Raw genomic sequence first — 21,089 nt, 5'->3', positions numbered from 1 at the left:
CATCTCTTGTCAGCCTGGAGCTTATTTCGGGCAGAAGCCTGTAACAAGGAAAGGCGAGTCTGCTCCCAGATGGACCTCAGATCTCGTACCAATCCCTCAATCCTGTGCACAATCCCAGAAAGTCCCGTACATGTTTGACCAAGTCAGGTCACGAGTAGAAGCGGGCGATGAGGCCACGGAGCGTTGCACCCCAGAGTGCCCAGCCAGGCGTGAAGAATGTTCCTAAGACAAAATCCTCTTCTGCAGTGTAGGTTGGACATACATATTGCCAGGGGGAAGCTGCCAAAGATCCATCAGAGCGGCAACGACCAATTGTTCCGGAGAGATAATATGCTGAGGAACCGACATCCGTTTTGATATTTTCCCTGCAGGTCAAAAGTGGACTAACAGGTTTAAGTGTGAGAAAAAGAGTGACCAACGGGCTTGCATAGGATTAAGCTGTCTGGAGAAACAAGAGGTTTTTATGATATGTATATACGCAGACGGGATGGCGAGCTCCCTGCAAAAGATATCACCATTCTTCCAGGGCAAGTTTGATGGCTAAAAGTTCTCTGTCCCCAATATAGTAATTTCTCTCTACGGGAGAAAAAGTTTTAGAAAAGAATCCGCTCTTGAGTATTCGGCCCTTAGGGCCTTTCTTAACCGTGATCATGTTAAGTCCGTGATAATCAAAGCAAGGACGAAGGGAGCCGTCTTCCTTGGTCACGAAAAAGAACCCTGTACCAGCTGGAGAGGAGAACTTACATATAAACACTCTCTGCAGGTTCTCTTTAACATACTCCGATATGGCAGGGTCTCGGGTACGGGTAGAGGGTACACCCAACCTCGGAGAGGAGAGGTACCCGGCAACAGTTCAATAGGGCAATTGTATGGACGATGTAGCAGCAATGTCTCTGCTTGCTTCTTGGAGAACACGTCAGCAAAGTCCTGGTAACATGTTGGTAGGCTCTCCAAAGACTTGGGAGGCCAAGACGGGTACTGGTAGAGACCCCACCATGATGCGGGACTGACACTATAACCTCCAACGAAGAATTTCCCCCATCATCCAGCTGAGAACAGGCGCATGGAGCTGTAGCCACCCAGCAGGACCTAGCAGGAGAGACGAGGTAGAGCGTGACAGCACGTAGAAGGACAGTCTCTCCTTATGCAAAACACTGACCTGCAGGGAAATTGGCTCGGTGGGGTACCGGATCGGAGAGGATTTGTTCGCTGACCGATGAGATGACCAGAGGCTTCTCAAGAAGGACCACAGGGATATGATGCCGGAAGACCAAAGTGGCATCCACAAAGTTCCATGTAGAACTGGAGTCCAAGAAAGCAGAGACCTGGATCTAGGTGCAGGTGCCAATGCTGGGAAGCACAGGAATAGTCACACATGGAGAAGCTTTGCTTAAACCTTCGGACGCTTCTCCCAAGAACCCTAGGTGCCAGCAGTTCCCGGATGTTTCGGATGGACAGGACAAGACCCCATGAAGTACACAATACAGGCAGAGGTTCCCCTGACGTCTTCTGGAACTCTCCTAGGAGGAGAGTCTAGCTCTATCCACCTGCATAGGCTCCTCTGCATATGGTACGGCTGGAGGATGGAGCGGCCTTTGGAAAGCAGAAGCCAGGCTAGGTAAACATTGTGCTGACTTGGGGTTGCTCGTGGTTGCTTCGGCACGCTCCATAAACTGCATGTCAATCCGAGTGACTAAGGTGATGAGACCACTCAGAGTAGACGGCAGGTCATGAGGGGCCAAAGCTTCCTTAACGTGAGCAGAGAGTCCTTTTTTGAATGTTGCGGATAGGGTCGTATTGTTCCAGGAGAGTTCTGAGCCCAGGGTATGTAACTGGACAGCATATTCTCCCACAGACGAGTTCCTCTGGCACAGATTCAGCATCGCAGTCCCAGCAGAGGAGGCCCGTTAAGGTTCTTCAAACACGGAATGGAATGCCGTGTGAGTAGACGTGACCGGATCATCTCTGTCCCAAAGAGGGGTAGCCGGGCATAGATAGTCTTAGCCTAGGTTCAACGACGGGCAGGCTAACAGGAGCATCAATTGCTTGCGCGGCAATCTGCTGGGACCGGAACCTCGGCGGGATCCATGGCCGGATATTATTGTAAGGATCGAAGGTAGGTGATCCTCTGAACCACCGCAGACACAAGCCAACACCTGGGAACGGAATCTAAATGGCACCTGGTTTTTACCCAGCAGAGGAGGCCCGTGAAGGTTCTTCAAACACCGACTGGAATGCCGTGTGAGTAGCCGTGACCGGATCGTCTCTGTCCCAAAGAGGGGTAGCCCAAGCCAGAGCCTTCCCGAAATGGAGACTGATGATAAATGCCGACTTGGATCGCTCTGTGACAAATTGAGACGGCATAAGTTCAATATGCATGGAGCACTGGGTTATAAAGCCTCTGCACAGCTTGGGGTTCCCATCGTACTTATCGGACAGAGATAGTCGTAGCCTAGGTTCAGCGGCGGGCAGGCTAACAGGAGCATCAATTCCTTGCGCGGCAATCTGCTGGGACCGGAACCTCGGCGGGATCCATGGCCGGATCTTATTGTCAGGATCGAAGGTAGGTGGTCCTCTGAACCCCCGCAGACACAAGCCAACACCTGGGAACAGAATCTAGGTGGCACCTGTTTTTTACCAGAGCCCGCCGCAAAGTAGGATGGTCTTCCTGCAGCGCGGTACCACCAGGTGATTCCACAGGGGTGACATGTCTGGGAATAGGCAGGAGAGCAAGACGAGCAGCATGGGATCAAAGTCAGGGACGTAGCACTAGGTCAAGGCAGGCAGTAGAGGAGCGTGGTCAGGAACGGAACCTGGGTCACAACGGAAAATGACAATAACAGCGCAGGGCATCAGACAAAGCTTTCTCTAAGGCACAGGGCATGAAGATCCGGCAGGGTGTGATGAGACAGGCAGGTTTAAATAGCCTTCTGGGAAATGACCAGCGCCAATAAGTGGAGCGTTGGCCCTTTAAATCTCCTGAAGCCAGTGTGTGCCCGCCCTAGGAGAGCCCTTCTGGTTTCCTTCTGGGATATAGTTTGGTTAGACAGTTCCTGACCTCCATCATTTGAAGTCTGTAAATGAAGAATCGGCAATGACAATATTTTATTAGGCTAATATGGTTGTGGACATCAAGCGGGACACTGGTACATGGTAGAGGAGGACGCACCACATTAGAGCATCAGTGGTGACCAATAGGTGTGTGCTACATGTCCACCAGGCTTCTCACATCCTCTCAGCACAGTCGTCTTCACTACAGAACGTAGAATATTCATGTAGGAGGCCAAGCCTCAATCTCCATCCATGTTAATAATAGTGCTTCTTGCACACAGTCCTACAGCTTGTACATTGGTGATATCTCCACACTTGAGGATCAAAAGACCCATGTTCTCACAAGAAAAAATCATGATGAGATTTCTTCTACAGAACTGAACCCTTGAGACAAAGAAACCAAGAATAGACTAAAACCATTTACAACATCCCCCACTGGGGCCTAGCCTTTTCTTGAGGCCTGCAGGCAGCCGGGGCCCAGAATACCGGAGTGGCTGGCGGTTGCGGCCTAGGCACGCTGTGATCACGGTGCTTGGTATGGGGACCGGAGGGCTGTCCTACGGCCTGGAGGGTCTCCAGTGGGTGGTGTGTGCAAGAAATATGCAGGGAGAACCTGATGTACTAGATCTCCTTGGGGCAACCCCTTAATGTCTGTAATATATGTCCCTGGGTGATGGATGGGGAGCTCGTGGTGGTGACAGCCGTATCCAGGGTGCAGACGGAGGCCACGTTGTGCAAAATAACTCACAGTTCTTTATTAGAACAACAGCAGGCAAACGGGCCTAAACGTTCTCACAGCAGAACTGGTACTGGAGTGGTCATGGAGAGGTGTCCTCAGGAATGGTTCGCCAGCCTGGTTGTAGATGCAGGCTGGGATGGAGCTGTGTCCAGTTGTGAAAGCTGCAGCTTTGAGTCTTCAGACTCTTGTCCTAGGCTTAGCTAAGTGTCAGCCCTGATGGTGGATTGACACTGGTTTTTTTTCTCTTCACTCTCTGTGATAAGATGTGCTCTCTGGGTAGAGCTGGTTTTAAAAGAGGACCAGCCCCTCCCTGTTTAGGGGGTTTTATCATCCTGGTCAGGTGGTGGCTAACTCTCCAATCACAGTCCAGTGTACATGGTGCAATACAATTGGTTGAAACTTTCATCCACTTAACCCTTGCCTGTTCAGACAGGATCTACAGCTGCTAATTACCTAATGACCCAGTGCTAGAACCTTTAGAGGGTTCATGACCTCCTCTGACAGCTCCTAACCTGGAGAGGGCACTGTAGCTAACACGCTTAAACCAACTGTTTGTCAGGGAAAGGTGTGGTGTCATGTCCTGTAATCCACTCCTTGCAACAAGGCCTGAGAATTTGTTTGGAAACACCTCCCCTAGGTGACAATAAGATACACATAAATGGTACGCATTATACCTGCCGTCTGATGGTCTTACCCTTGGTGTGTGATATCTAGGCGTTACTTTTTGATCATTCCTGGTCCCCTAAGGAGCTGCAGTTTACAGAGGCCACACAATGACTGAGCTCAGGTTCTAGGTGTCAGGATTTCACAAAGACATAGTACAAAAGACGGTCCGACACAGTCATACCTTGGGTAGCAAATTAGTAATGTCCATTTTCCTAGGGAGAAAAAGGCATGTATAATGCAAACAAAATGTCAATTTTTTGAAAACAAAAGGCATTAAGTGCAAAACATAATAAATGGCAACTTTTGAGTATCTGGCTACAGTCTCTCAGAGAGCTCTTGCAGATGAGAGTCCATTCTCTAGGCACAGCCATTGATGTGGGGAAAACAGTGCAGAAAACAAAGGGTCTTCTCTTCAGATGGGGGACAGAGTCCTTTGGTGTGATGACTGCTTCAGCACAGGTGGGTGCTAGTATAGCACAACTAAGGAGAAAGGTCAGGATAGTCTCTTGACTTATAAAAAATAGGGGAAGAGTCCCAGGATAGTCTTTGGCTCTATATAGAGTATGTGGGTGCAGCCCAACTGGGAGTAATAGCAGCAAAATGTTCTATTTACAATGTACAGTATTGAATGGGCTTCGGCCCATCAGGGGATACTCACTGTTGCTCCGGAGCAATATCAGGATCCGGGACCAGATCAGGATCGTGTGGGGCAACAGCAAACAGCTGGGGACCTCCAGTGGTAGTTCCAGGAACTGGAGGATGTTCAGTGTCCTCGCGAGAATCCTGATATTCAGGGGGAGGGGCGCTGTCCTCCGGGGTATCGGCCTCTTCAGCCTGTTGTTCAGCAAGGTCCAGAACCATCGATGGGTCCAGGAACAAATAAATGGGAGTCTGCGGCAGCACCGGGGCTCCCTCCGCCTCCAAATCTTCTGGAGACGGGTCATTACCCCACTGGTAGGCAGCTGCTGGAGGAAAGTCTTCTGTTGGAGCCCCCAGATGGGGCTCATCTGCCGAACCAACTCCCACCATGTAGGAACCTTGAGAGACGGCCGGGATACTCCCCTGGACCAGGCCTGCACCATGGATGGCGATGAGACCCATGCTGACGACCGCCGTAAATGGGGCGCTCATGTGGGTCACTGCCTGCGGAGTTGCAGCCCCGGAGAAAACGTAAGACTCTCACCAGACGTCTTCCTCGAAGAGGTCCTCATAAGGCCTCCTTCTCGGGATCAGGGATCTGGGTGACACCAGCCAGCCAGGCTCCTTTGGGTCCTACCTGCAGAGAGAACTCAATCCCCTCCCTGGCCCTGAGGTTGTGGAGTCGTTCTGGAAAATCGGGCCACTTGACGGACCAGTGGGGAATGAAGACCTCCCATGCATTGTAATCTTGGGTGGCGAAGCCGAAGCCCCGCTGCCAGTCAAAGCAGTGGACCTGGCCTGTTGTCGGGTGTTATTGGATCCAGGCACCCTCCTTCGAGCGGCCTGTCATCAACCGCTGGGCATCCACAGTTGCCGGACAGGAGCAGGAACAACCGGAGGCCCCACAGGGACAGTGGAAGCGGAAGGGTGACTTCAGGCGCAACAGGCCCGGGAACTGGCTCTGGAACAGGAGTTGGGGCCTCCTCATGTGGTGCCACAGCGCGGGCCCTGGTTACCAGCATGGTAGCTGGTAGGGGCAGCAGTTACCTCCCGGGTAGTCCATGGTGCTCCGTCACTGACTAGAGGGTGGAGTCAATGTTCTTCCTGCCAAGAGCTGTGGCGGCCTCTATTTCCTCCTGTGCCACAGAGCTAGCAGGCAGGAATCGTGCCATTCGAGCTTGGGGAGTCACCTTGATTTCCCGCCAGTGAGGATTTTGGCTGGCTGAAGCTCCTTGCTGCACCACACAGACTTCCAGAGATTAACTTTTCAGGCGTTGCAGCGCCAGATGTAGCAGAGCTGACATACTTGTTTAGCAGGGATTAACCTTCTGGGTGCTGGAGAAGTGCTATGTTGTAGCACACAAATCACTTGGGCCTTAACCCGGATCGCAGCAGGGATAGGCAGCACAGTCTTTTAATAAAAGGACAGTCTATGGTGCCAGTATAAAGCACGGAATAAGATATCCTGTTCGTGACGCCAACTACAACATTCCCCATCGGGGCCTTGCCTTTTCTTGGGGCCTGGAGGCAGCCGGGGCCCAGAATACCATAGTGGCTGGTGGTTGCGGCCTAGGCACGCTGTGGTCACGGTGTTTTGTATGGGGACTGGAGTGCAGTCCTACAGCCTGGCAAGTCTCCAGCAGGTAGTGTGTGCAAGAAATATGGAGAGGTTGAGGTACTGGTTCTCCCTAGGGAAACCCCTAAGTGTCTGATGGTGGAGTCCCTCGGTATGAATGGGGAGCCCGTGGTGACATCCGTATCCAGGGATCAGACAGAGGCAACGTTGTGCAAAATAACTTATGGTTCTTTATTAGAACAACAGCACGCAAACAGGCCTAAACGTTCTCACAGCAGAACTGGTACTGGAGTGGTCATGGAGAGGTGTCCTCAGGAATGGTTCGCCAGCCAGGTTGTAGATGTAGGCTGGGATGGAGCTGTGTCCAGTTGTGAAAGCTGCAGCTCTGAGTCTTCAGACTCTTGTCCTAGGATTAGCTAAGTGTCAGCCCTGATGGTGGATTGACACTGGTCTCTCTTAACTCTCTCTGTGACAGGATGTGCTTTCAGCGAAGGGCTGGTGGTAAAAGAGGACCAGCCCCTCCCTTTCCAATCACACTCCAGTATACATGGTGCAATACAATTGGTTGAAACTTTCATCCACTTAACCCTTGCTGTTCAGACAGGATCTACAGCTGCTAATTTCCTAATCTGGAGAAGGCACTGTTTGCAACTACTCCCCTGCCCATGTATTGGCAGGGGTGTTGCACGTTGTATAAAATTCACTTTGCTTGCTTTAGATTGTAATAGTTTCCCGTTCACTGCCGTTATAATACATGATGGAAACATTCCAAGTGTAGTGTATTTCCTCTAGTGAGTAGCATTCTCCAGAAAATATTCACTGCCGTTATATAGGACAAAAACATTGTAGCGTATTTTTTGTGGACAAGTAGCAAATCCAAAGTTTCCAGAAGTTTCCATCTCACAACTGTTGTGGCATCGTCTCTGATGTTGTCTCCTCTTACCGTCTACATTTTTGAACTACACGACCCTCCAAAATATTCTATCTGCTACTCCAGGTTTGGTGGAACTACAACTAAGTTGTATTTTACCGTATTCAATAACCGGCACATAGATGGGCAGTGCTGTCCTGATGCTGTCATAGAAAATGAAACAGTTTGATTATCCGATGTCTGATCTCCGTGGTCCTAAGACCATAGATCAGTGGATTGATTAGGGCAGGAAGGAGCAGGTAGGTGACGCTGATAAGATTGTGTGTGTCCTGTGACGCTGATCGTGACACTCTGTACACAATGGATGACGTGAGCCTAAAGAAGAAGACAATCAGGATGACCAGGATGTGTGTCCCACATGTGTGAAGGGTCTTTTGTCTTGTTGCCCCGGATATGGTGAATGCTGCCCTCATGATACAGGTGTATGAGATGGAGAGGAAGCTGATATCAAATAGAAGGGATAAGACTCGCAGGGTCAGACCTATATGTTTATTTTTGGAGATGTCCCCACAAGATAAGCTCATCAGCGGCATGTGCTCACAGGCGAAATGGGGAATGACATTTGACTTGCAGAACTGTACTCGCGAAGCAAGGTAGATGATGGGAGTTATAATCAAAATGCTGCGTGCGAGGGATGCCATAGTCAGTAGGATCATGTTGTTCCTGGTCATTATATTGCTGTACTGCAGCGGCTTACAGATTGCGATATATCGGTCCAGTGCCATCATCAGTAGAATGCTATAGTCCATCAAGACTTGGGCGTATATAAAGAACATTTGGATTAAACATCCAACCAGCGAGATGTGAATGTGGTGGAGGAGGAATCCGAGGAGCATCTGTGGGATGATGGTGGTTGTGTTGCAGATGTTCACAACAGACAGCAGGGAGATGAGGACATACATCGGAGCATGCAGGGAGCTCTCCGTCCGCACTACATGGATGATAACACTGTTGGAGAATAGAATCACGAGATAGGCCAGGAAAAATGGGATGAACAAGAGACGTCGGGATTCATGGAAACCAGGGAACCCCAAGAGGATGAAATCCTGATAGTAGTGAACCAAGGAATTGTTCAAAACATCAGCCATGACCAGGACACCAAGAGAAGGAACCAACCACCTGTCAAGTTAAGAAGGAGCCCATGTCATGTCTTACTTGTGCCTCCATTCTTTATAGCTGCTGATCAGTTTGTTAACTTCTACATAGTTCAGTAAAAATCTTGGGTATATGTGAAAGTATAAGTATAAAATCATTGCATGGATTCAAAAATCATCAGTATACAAACAAATAAAAATCACCATACAAGCAATTGATTTTTCATATCCTTTAGTGAAAAATACCATATTATACAAAAATTCTTTTACTTCTTTCTATTTTTCTTATTATTTTGTAGTAATCCACAGTCCATTTGGAGTCATACACTATAGAAAACACTTTATATGGCATTCGGTCGGTAAATACTTTCTTAGTCCGTCTTCTTTGGAAAATCGACTCACAGTGGATAACGGGCAGAAACATTACACCGACGAGACCGGAGGTCTGTTAGGTGAGCTTCGTCCTGTGATGTTTCCGGGGAACCCCCCCTTCTTAAGATATGCTCAGTAGGTAATCTCACCGCTAGTTATACACATTGGGGCTCATTTACTAAGGGGCGTGCTGCGCTTTCCTCAGACTGTGCACCTATTTCGGGGATTACACGGCTTGCACAGGTATTTAACAGGTGTCTGAGCTGGGATTGTGTCACACCCGATCGGATTGTGGCTCAGTTGCACTGACTTCCATGCGAGACAAATTGGGGGGCGGCCGACTGATTCGGACCGAGAGCTGGATTTAACTTTCTAATTGTGTTGCAAGCCCAAGCACAATTAGGGCACAGAGCATTATTGTCGGTGCCGGTGAACTCCAGCGGTGGCAGCCGAGTTTAAGGTACCTTAGCAGAAGACAGTCTCGTGGTCAGGTCCAGGCACAGGGTCAGGGCAGGCGGCAGAGATACAAGGTCAAGTCCAATCCGGGGTCAGCAACGGGAGGTCCAGGCAGGTGGAAACAGGAACACGGGAACTCAGTAGCAGGAACACAGGGGAGCTCAGGAACACACAGTAATGCAGGAATATCGCTGTTGTGCTTTCTGTTGTGCACAAAGTTCCGTCAGGGAGAGACAGGTTTAAATAGCCTTCTGGGAAAATGGCTAGCCCAATTAATGGTGCGCTGGCCCTTTAAATGTCCTGAAGCCAGCGCACACACCTTAGGACACACTGGCGTTGCGCCCATGGCAGCGAAGGGCACGAGTGAGTCTGCAACCCGCGATATGGGTCGCGGGAACACCTGTGACAGTACGCCTCCTTCTTCGGCCTACCCCTCCCTACGACAGGCTTGAGTAGGGAGACATGGAAGGAGATCGGGATGCGCATGGTGGGAGGAAGGCGCAGCTTGTAGGACACCGGATAGATGCTAGTCAGGTCCAGGAGCCTGTGTCTCTTGTCAGCCTGGAGCTTGGTACGGGCAGAAACCTGTAACAATGGCAGGCGAGTCTGCTCCCAGTTCTCGTACCAACTCCTCAACAACAGGGACATCCGAGGACACAGGCAGAGGAAGAGAAGGGCGTGGTTGCTGTCCATAGTGTGAGAAAGTAAGAGGTATTGTGTGGGAAAACCGCTATCTGTCCTACAGGCAGATGAAGGGTGTGTGGTAAAAGCCCTGGGTTTGTCTGCAGTAACCCAAGTGTTAATGCAGACATGATAAGCAGGAATAGTCTGTTTTGTCTGTGTTGGCCTCGCTAACATGGACACATTGTAATGTCCGTACTGGGCCTGCTTATTATGGAGTAGGGGTAGGCTGGTAGTGGGACTCCTACTCCACCCGGGCTTCGGTCCTGGGTTGGTGAATTGCCCACAGGTGCGGGTCTCAGGCCTCGTTAGGGCCTGATTTAATCTACAGGCCAGAAGCAGTGGGAGAGGCCCTACCTGGAGAGCTGAAAGCGAGATTGCATTTTCACAGCAAAGGTAACTGAGGGTCTCCTGTCTTGCTGCTGGCCAAGAGCAGGTGCCAGGCAGCCTGGTACCCGGATAGCTAGGGTCCGTCAAATGTATTAGACAGCGCCTAGCCGGGCAGGAATTACTTTTGCGATGTTTTTTTTTGCATGTGCCTACGCCAAGGCTGAAGTTGTGTTCTATTTTGCAAGTGTGAATAAACACTTAAATTGGACTTTAAACCTGTGTGTGTCACTGCTTCCTGCACTGCTACCAGTCAACTACCAGAGCAATTCCCCACACATGGTGGATTGGAGCGGGCATAGTGCAGTGAAGTATACACTAGTGCATGTCCTGGACAGCACTGAAGCTGCAAGCCACAGCCATGGAGGAGTTAATCAAGCAGCTTGTCCAGTCCAACGTGCAGCAGCAAGAGACAAACAGATTGCTGCTCCAGCAGGTAACAGCCCTGACCGCTGCTCAGCAAAGGACTGTCCCAGCAATGACGGTGAAGGACGCCAGGAAAGAGGTCCGCAAAGCTATAACCAAGATGACCGCCGAGGATGATGTGGAGGTCTATCTGACAGGCTTTGAGAGGGTGGCCACCCGAGAGAGGTTGCCACAGCAGCACTGGGCAGAGGTGTTGGCCCCCTTCCTCGTCGCTGATCCCCAGCAGGCATACTACGACCTAAGCGAGGAGGATGCCCGGGACTACTCCAAGGTAAAGGCAGAGATCTTGGCCCGACTAGGAGTGGATCAGCATCTACGCGCTCAAAGAGTGAATAGCTGGAGATACCAGGAGGCGCTACCCCTGAGGGGGCAAATGCACCAACTTGTTCACTTGGTCCGCAAGTGGCTTCAGCCGGAGATCCACCCCAGCCCAGATGGTCGAGAAGGTTGTTTTGGACCGTTTCCTGAGGGCCTTGCCGGGTGAGATCCAACAATGGGTGGGACACGGGGACCCGTCTGATGCCGAGGCGCTGGTGGGGTTGGTGGAGAGGTTTTATGCCACTCAGGCCCTAACAAAGAAAGCCCCTTATACCCAGACGGGCCCTAAGGCACACACAAATTCCCGGGGCAAGACAACTCCCAATGTCCGGGATGTACCCCAGGGGAGGAGGAGGGGGGAGGCTCCCACCTGTTGGACCTGCCATGAGCCAGGTCATATTGCAGCCCATTGCCCCAATTCCTCAGAGCCCATGGACTGCAGTTCCGCCAGAAGGGTTTCTCTCTAAGCTGCCCCTGTCTACACAGCTACTAGCCCCGACTCTGCTGATGAGCGCCACCTGTGCCGGGTGACTGTGGCAGGGCATCCATCGTTGGCCTTGCTGCACTCAGGCAGTCGGGTGACCTTGATTAATGGGTCCCTCACAGACCCCAAGGCGGTCACAGGGCGCACAATTGGAGTCCTGTGCATCCATGGGGACGTAAAGGACTACCCCACCACAGTTATTAACTTCCAGACCTCTTGTGGAGAGACGCTACATGAGGCAGCGGTTGTCATGAACTTGCCCCATGATCTTATTTTGGGACGGGACTTCCCCATGTTCTGGACTCTATGGCGGGGAAACCAAGAGTTGGGGGGTTGTTCTCCTGTGTTGTCTGGTCAGATCTCTGAACCCCAGCCTGATGACCCAGACTCTGGAGTTCCTGCCGTAGGGGTGACCGCCACAGAAGATGGAAGTGTAATGTTTCCCGTAGATGTTATGGCAGGCGAAACTGAGGAGGTAGTGACAGGACCGCAGTTGTCGGATTTGGAGGTATCCCGTGACAACTTTGGTACTGCACAACTCCAGGACCCCACTCTGGTCCGCGCCAGGGAAAATGTGGTAGAGATTAATGGTGTACCTCAGCACCCAGGTGCGGATAAGTTGTTCCCTCGAGTGGTGGTAAATCAGGAGTTATTGTACCGCATTGATAAGGTCCACGGTGAAACCCGGGAGCAGTTAATGGTACCTCAGCCATATCGTCAGATGGTGTTAGACCTTGCACATAAGCATGTGATGGGAGGGCACCTAGGTACCACAAAAACTCTGGAACGCATCTTGCAGCGTTTTTATTGGCCCGGAGTGTACGATAGGGTAAAAAGGTATTGTGAAACTTGCCCTGATTGTCAATTGCATGCTCCCATGGTACACTTTCGAAGTCTGTTGGTACCTCTGCCCATTATTGAGGTACCCTTTGAAAGGGTCGCCATGGATTTGGTTGGTCCTTTGGTAAAATCTGCTCGGGGGCATCAGCATATCCTGGTAGTCATGGACTATGCTACCCGATATCCTGAGGCCATCCCACTACGGCACACCTCTGCGAAACTAATTGCTAAAGAGTTGTTTGCCATGTTCTGCCGGGTGGGACTTCCCAAGGAGATCCTCACAGATCAGGGGACTCCTTTTATGTCAAAAGTCACCAAGTAGCTAGGTCGGCTCTTTAATATTAAACAGTTACGCACCTCTGTGTACCATCCTCAGACGGATGGATTGGTAGAACGGTTTAACAAAACTTTAAAGAGTATGCTAAAAAAGGTGGTGAACAAGGATGGGAAGGACTGGGATGTACTCTTGCCATATTTAATGTTCGCCATCCGAGAAGTCCCCTCTACTGGGTTCTCGCCGTTTGAGTTAGTGTATGGCAGACATCCCAGAGGTCTCCTGGACATAGCCAAAGAGACATGGGAACAAGAGCCCACCCCCCACAAAAGTGTAATAGACCATATCTCAGATATGCAGGACAGGGTGTCGGCCGTCATGCCCATTGTCAAAGAGCATATGGAGGAGGCACAAAGAACTCAAAGCCGGGTTTATAACAGGTCAGCATAAGTAAGGACCTTTAATCCCGGTGATCGTGTGTTGGTGCTAGTCCCCACTGTAGAAAGTAAGTTTCTCGCTAAATGGCAAGGACCGTATGAGGTTATAGAGAAAATAGGAGAGGTGAACTACAGGATACATCAGCCCGGACGGAGAAAACCCGAGCAGACTTATCATGTAAATCTGTTAAAGGCCTGGAAAGACAGAGAGAGTCTGCATACAGAGATGGTTCTGGCTAGTCCACCTCCTGCGATACCCTCACAGGCTGCAGGTAAGCCTGTGCCGGAGGCAGAAGTGCGAATAGCCGATACCCTTACCAAAGAGCAACAGCGAGAGGCTCGAGAGTTTGTAGCAAGAAATACAGATGTGTTCTCAGAGTTGCCAGGCTACACATCTGTAATTAAACATGATATTGTCACTGAGCCAGGGGTAAAGGTAAGATTAAGGCCGTACCGAGTCCCTGAAGCTCGTAGAGAAGCCATATCAGAAGAAGTTCAGAAGATGCTGAAGCTAGGGGTTATTGAGGAGTCTAAAAGTGAGTGGGCCAGTCAATTGTTCTAATTCCCAAACCGGATGGGACGTTGCGATTTTGCAACGATTTTAGAAAATTGAATGAGGTGTCTAAGTTTGATGCCTACCCCATGGACTAGGGGGTGCTCGGTACTTCACCACCCTGGATCTAACTAAAGGATATTGGCAGGTACCCCTGACAGATAGGGCTAAAGTGCAAGTGTGAATAAACACTTAAATTGGACTTTAAACCTGCGTGTGTCACTGCTTCCTGCACTGCTACCAGTCAACTACCAGAGCAATTCCCCACAATAGACAATGAAGAAGGGAGCTGAGCCAGAAGATTTGGAATCCAAGAAATTAAAAGACAACTCCGCCCACGGCAACAGAGTGGACCAGTCGTCTTTACAGGCAGAAACAAAATGAAGAAGGTAACATCCCAGTGCCTGGTTAACCCTCTCCACTTGTCCATTGGACTGAGGGTGGTAAGCTGAGGAGAAATCCAACTTTACCTGCAGTTGGCTGCAGTGAGAATGCCAGAAGCAGGAACCAAACTGAACTCCCCGATCAGAGACGATGTGTTGAGGAAGACCATGTTGCCAGAACATATGTTGAAAGAAGAGGCTGGCAAGACATCTTTGAAAACCACCCAGATGATGGTACGAGTGACCATGGACAACTGGATATCTGCAACGGAAGCAAGAGACCAGCTCGTTTCAGATGGGAAGTCTTATTATGGGCCCAGGAGGTGCAGGATCCCACAAAGTGCCAAACATCCTTGTCGTGCCTGTTTGAGATTATGTAGCTGAGGAAAGGTAGGCTTTGTTGGTGGAACAGACACTTCTCTAGCTTGGCGTAGAGATGATTATCCCGTAGACAGGCAAGAACTTGCCGCTTGTGGATCGGAGAGAAGACCAAAATGTCTTCCAAGTAGACCACGACACACGTATATAGAAAATCTCAAAAGATGTCATTGACGAATTCCTGGAAGACAGCTGAAGCATTACAAAGTCCAAATGGCATCACAAAATATTCAAAATGTCCATTTCGGGTGTTAAAAGCTGTCTTCCATTTGTCACCCTTGCGGATCCAGATGAGGTTGTAGGCCCCACGCAGGTCCAGCTTGGAGAAAATCCTGGAACCGTGCAGGCGGTCGAACAGCTCCGTGATCAATGGCAGAAAATAGCAGTTCTTAACCGTGATCCTTTTAAGTCCACAATAGTCAATGCAAGTAGCCGTCTTTCTGAGTAACAAAGAAGAATCCTGCGCCCGCATGAGAGGAGGACTTCCGTATGAAACCTCTTTGCAGGTTCTCCTTGATATACTCAGACTTGGCTGTGGTCTTGGGAACAGAGAGCGGTTACACACAACCTCGGGGAGGAGAGGTATCCGGCAACAAATCAATAGGGCAGTCATAGGGACAGTGAAGGCAAAGTCTCTGCCTGCTTCTTGTAGAACACATCAGTGAAGTCCCGGTAACATGTTGGTAGACGTTGGGAGACACGGAGAAGATGGGTACTGGTAGATTCGCCACCATACAGCGGGACTGGCACTCTGGACCCCAATGTAGCATTTTCCCCGTCATCCAGTTGAGTACTGGTGCATGAAGCTGCAGCCACTGGGCCCAACAGGATGGAGGAAGTGGACCGTGGTAGTACATAAAAATACAGTCTCTCCTTGTGCAGCACACTGACATGCAAGGACAGAGGTTTTGTGCAGTACTGGACCAGGTCAGAGAGGTATTGGCTACTGACAGAGGAGATGACCAAAGGCTTCTCGAGGTGAACCACGTTGATGTGATGCTGGGAGACCAGAGCGGTATCCACGAAGTTCCCTGCGGAACCGGAGTCCAAGAAAGCAGAGACCTGAATCTGGGTGCCAGTGCCAATGCCGAGAAGCACCGGAATCAACAGGTGTGGAGAAACTTTGCTTACACCTAGGGACGCTTCTCCCAAGAACCCTAGGTGCTGGGGTTTCCTGGACTCGGGACGGGCAGGACAAGGCCCAATGAAGTGCTCTGGACTGGCCCAATAAAGGCAGAGGTTTCCCTGACGTCCTCTGATACGCTCCTAGGAGAGTCTGGCTCTGTCCACCTCCATAGGCTCCTCTGCAGATGGTCTGGAGGAAAGCTGGATAGGATGGAGTGGCCTTTGGAAAGCAGGAGCCAGGTAAGGAGGGCGTCATGGACGGATTGGGGTTGCTTGTGGCATAACTCTTTGGCATGCTCCCTAAACCGCACCGACAGCATATTCTCCCACGGAGGATTTCCCCTGGCATAGCTTTAACATCGCCGTCTCAGCATCTCCATCATACTTGCCAGGTATAGACAGCCGTAGCCTAGGTTCAGCAGCAGGAAGACAGGCGGGGTTGCAGAAGTCACGGGAGCAGTCTCAGGAACCTGTTGCTGATGCGGAGTGGCTAGCATCTCTTGCAGTATGGCGGTGACGTGTCCTAGCTGTTCTCGTGGAGCAGCAATCTGCCAGTACTGCTGGACCACGATGGTGGCAAGATCAGGGCCGACCGGAAAGCGGAACCTCGGCGGGATCCATGTCCGGATCTTACTGACATGATTCGGGATGCCTGGATCTTTTGGACCACTGCAGGAGGTGGTACTAGCCGACACCTGGGACCGAAATCTAAGTGGCACCTGTTTTTCACCAGAGCTTGCCGCACAGCGGGATGGTCTTGCTTCTGCGGGGTACCACCAGGTTGTTCCACAGATGCGACTAGCCCGCGGTGGCAGCCGAGGTCAAGGTACCTTAGCGCAAGACAGGCTTGTGGTCAGGTCCAGGCACAAGGTCAGGGCAGGCGGCAGAGATGCAAGGTCAAGTCCAATCCGGGGTCAGCAACGGGAGGTCCCGGCAGATGGGAATGGGAACACAGGATACAGGCACACAGGAACACAGGGGACGAGAACTCAGGAGCAGGAACACACAGGTACGCAGTAACACATGGGAACTCTGGAACACATAGGATCGCAGCGCGTCAGAAGAAGATTTCAGGAAACGAGATCTCGCTGGTGCCAGTGTTGGGCTGTGATATCAAGCATGACCACAGCGTGTAAGCATGTCCAACGTGGATCGGATCCCCCGGTGTGCTTACCGGGGGATCCGATCCCTCCTGCCGCGGGCCCCAGGTCCGGCGAGTGATCTGAGGCTTCCGGCTCCTCTTCTAGCCGGGTTCTGCGGCATGCTCAGTTACTTACACTGTAAAGGCTTGTACAAGCGATCGGATGATCGCTTGTTCAAGCCAAAGGATGGAAAATGTAAAAAAAAAAAAAAAAAGATGAAAGATCATTTTATAATAATAATTAAGTAAATAAAATAAAAGTCCCATAATCTCCCCAGTTACACATATAATGCAAATAAAGTATAAAGAACACAAAACCACAAAAAAATTCAATATTGAACCCGCTCAGTGAACGACGAAAAAAAAAAACACGAAGACCTTCTCGTAATATACAATTTTTCATCAAACACCAACACAAAAAATGTTCTAGAAAGTGACCAAAAAAAGCTATGTTCCCTAATATGATACGACTGAATAGAACAACTCTTTTCGCAAAAAATAAGCCCTCAACCAGATCTGACAGAAAAATAGAGAAGTTATGGCCCTAAAAAGTTGTCAATAAAAATAATGTGAAAGATAAGAAAAACTATATAACTATATAAATGAGGAATCACCACAATCGTCGTGACCAGAGAATAAAGATAAAATATTAATTTTATGTTATGGTGAGCGGTGGGGGGGAGGGGGTTTTGGGTAGGCTTGAGTGCTAAAAATCCAAAATAAAAATGGATGATTTTGTTTGTGTCCCCCTTGAATTAGTTAATAAAATCTCATGAATGAGCTACAAACCGCCAAAATGAATTATCTATACATTGTATCTCATCCCGTAAAAAATAAGCCTCATATGTTCACATTAACAAAAAAAAAATTTATAGCTTGTACAATGTACAATACAAATCTGTTGTGAATGGTGCTGCTCCATCCTATCCCCGGCCGTGCACCCATACAGCAGGTTACCACCACATATGGGGGATCAGCACTCGGGAGGAATTGGGCATCAAACTTTTCAGAGCGTTTCATCATTTAATTTATTATGTAACGGTCAGTTTTGGCCTAAATGTATTTTCCAAAAAAAATTCTAAAGTTTCTAAATCGCGGGTCCATTTTGTTTTAACCCATGTGAAACACTTAAAGGGTTAATAGACTCAATAGAAGTTGTGTTACACACGTTGAGGGGTGAAGTTTCTATAGTGGGGTCATTTATGGGGTGTTACTATTATTTAGGCCTCAGTCACTTGGAGGCTGAGTTGTCCCTCAAAATGTAAATTTTGGCAATTTTCATGAAAATGAGAAAAATTGACCTAAAGTTCTGCAGCTCATAACATCCTATAAAAATGAGAGGACGCATAAAATATCATCTCAACATAAAGCAGACATCCCGGAAATGTTCAAGCTTTTTTGGGTAGTTTTACTTCCTGTCTGGAAAGCAGAACATTTCAAACTTGGAAAATGAAGAATTCTTACAAACTTTTGCCAAATTTTCCCTTTTTTTCAGAACGAAAACGCAAAACTTGTCACTTAAATTTCACAACTAACATGAAGTACAATGCGTCACAAGAAAACATTTTCAAAATCACCGGATATGTTACAGCGTTCCGAAGTTGTAACCAACTATCGTGACACAGGGCAGATTTGAAAAATCGAGTCTGTTCATTGAGCTGAAAACTGGTGTGGGTGATAAGGGGTTAAAGTTACAAATGATTCTACAAATGGAGATAAGAACAAAAGTCTTTTTATAGCTACTTCTGATCGTCCTGCTGCAAGGATTAAAAAAACTATTTTAAAACATTGGAATTTGCTTTTGCAACATCCCTGCCAACGCAAGGCAGAGGAGTTGTTCCGAATAAGCCCCTAATATGTGTGTACCTCTGGTAGTGAGTCTGATCAACTCCCCTGCAGGACACTACACATATGCGTAGGTAATAGTGCAGCGGTAGATTCTGCCTGGTTAGGCAAGGGTTAATGTTATTTCATGTTATCATCCAATGATATGCCTCAATGCACTCAATTGTGAACTGGAGTGTAATTGGAGAAGGAGATCACCTGACCAGGGATTAACTAAACCCTTGGTCAGGGGAGGATTAGTTAGTGAGATCCCAGCTACTGACTGAGAAGCACCACCTCAGAGCACATGCTCTGCCCTCAGGCCTTCTAGGCCTAAGCTCAGCTACTACATACAGAGTGACACAGGACAAACAGGACAAAGCTGCAGCTTCCAGCATTGGACACAGCTACATCCCAGCCTGCCCCTGCATCTGGGCTGGTGAGACAACTCCTGAGGTTCCTTCTCCAAGATCACTCCAGTATTGCCTTTGTACAGACTCGTTTGGACACGTTGCCTGCTGCTGCTGCTGTTGGTCCGAATAAAGAACTGTAAGTTATTTTTGCACAACATTGCCTCCGTCTGGTCCCTGCTACAGCTGTATCACCATCAAGGGGGCCCCATCCATCTACCAGGGACACATACTACAGACTCCAAGGGCTGCCCCAGGGAGAACCAGCACCACAGCCGCTCCCTCCATATTTCTTGCATACACCACCTGCTGGAGATCTGCCAGACTGTAGAACCCTCCGCTCCCCATACCAAGCACCGTGACACTAGCGTGCCTAGGCCACAACCGCCAGCCACTCCAGTATTCCGGGCCCGGCTGTCTCCAGGCCCCAAGAAAAGGCTAGGCCCCGGTGGGGGATGTTGCACTTTGTTTGGAATCATAATATGGTTTGTTATTCAAGGAATCCCCACGTTTTGCATATAGTAAAAGTAAATCTGTAGTCGATCGAATAATTCAAGCAGATTAATAAAACGAAACCTACTAAACAAACATTTCTACGTGTGAAACGTAAAGCTACATTCGCTTGGTTATTTGTCAAATTTGTAGCTTGTAACCCCTTAGCACCCCCACGATTAGCGCTCAGCGCAGTACTAGTGGCAAATTTAGTAAAACATAAGAAAAATTATCTAAATCCGGTCCCCGTAATCGTACTGACCCATAGAATAAAGATAACAGGATTATTAGATTATACGGGGGGAAAAAAAGTTATAAATCCAGTACAGAATTGAAGCTTTTCTACTCCTGACCTTAAAAGAAAAAGTTCCTAAATTTTCAACAATAGGAGAAATCAACCCCAAAATGGTAACACTGGAAAAAGCATCTCATCCCGCCAAAAAAATGCCGTCACATGACCCCAATAACGAAAAAGCTAAAATTTTATAACCTGCAACGGACCAATGAGGAAACTAAAATCCTGGCAGCTGCAGGTCACTCCTTCCCTTCTGCGCCTCGCTGTGCCCCATAAAACAAGTAACGGCCACGTGTGATTTTTGCCTTAAAATCAGTGAGATGTAATTTGTTATGTCCTTGCTATTGGAGAATCTTACTATCTATAGCACAGCTGTGTTTCCGGCACAATGGGGCAGATTTACTTACCCGGTCCATTCGCGATCCAGCCGCGCGTCCTCCGCCGTCCACCAGGTGGCGCGGCTGCGCTGAAAAGCATCGGAACGCGCTGGAGTTCACTGAGCTGGGCTGAGTGAAGGTAAGTGCAAGCTCCGCGCCAGATTTTTTTTTAAAAATGTGGCGGTTTTTCCAAATCCGTCGGGTTTTCGTTCGGCCACGCCCCCTGATTTCCATCGCGTGCATGCCAGCGCCAAAGCGCCACAATCCGATCGCGTGCGCCAATATCCGGTCCGGACTACATAAGTGCGAAGATCCTTCGAATGTGCTCTGGGGAACTTGGCCCTGTTTTCTGTGAACTGTTTAATCGTAGTATTTCAGCTGCAGTGGTTCCGTCGCTATGGAAGACGTCGTGCATTATTCCGGTCCAAAAGGTCAGGGCTCCGAGAGAACCAAATGATTACCGCCCGATAGCGTTAACACCAATAATTATGAAGGTTTTTGAGCGTTTTGTTTTGAGACATCTTGCTGAAGTAGTTGAACCGTATCTTGACCCTTTACAATTTGCATACCAACCACGTCTGGGTGTGGAGGATGCGATTCTTTATTTGCTCCACAGGGTATACATGCATCTGGACGAGCCGGGGTCTGAGATCAGGATAATGTTCTTCGACTTTGGGAGTGCTTTTAATAGGATTATCCCGAAACGTTTATGTCAGAAATTGGGTAAAATGGGGGTTGGT

At 49.2% G+C, this 21,089-nt stretch overlaps 1 protein-coding gene across 1 annotated transcript; it reads right to left on the bottom strand.

Annotated features, from left to right (window-relative positions):
- Positions 1-7,680: 7,680 nt before the first annotated feature.
- LOC140116846 (olfactory receptor 52K1-like) lies at positions 7,681-15,157 on the bottom strand. The gene is made up of 3 exons (XM_072133284.1): positions 14,890-15,157; positions 14,395-14,569; positions 7,681-8,721 (listed from the first exon to the last, which is right to left on the bottom strand). The coding sequence occupies exons 1-3, from the start codon at positions 15,155-15,157 to the stop codon at positions 7,749-7,751; spliced, it is 1,416 nt and encodes a 471-aa protein (XP_071989385.1). The 3' UTR covers positions 7,681-7,748.
- Between the last annotated feature and the right edge of the window lie 5,932 nt (positions 15,158-21,089).

This window comes from Engystomops pustulosus, chromosome 2 (assembly GCF_040894005.1).
Source record: "Engystomops pustulosus chromosome 2, aEngPut4.maternal, whole genome shotgun sequence".
NCBI classification, from domain to species: domain Eukaryota; kingdom Metazoa; phylum Chordata; class Amphibia; order Anura; family Leptodactylidae; genus Engystomops; species Engystomops pustulosus.
The sequence above is the reverse complement of the archived record's forward strand: the minus strand, read 5'-3'. Positions and strand labels throughout refer to the sequence as shown.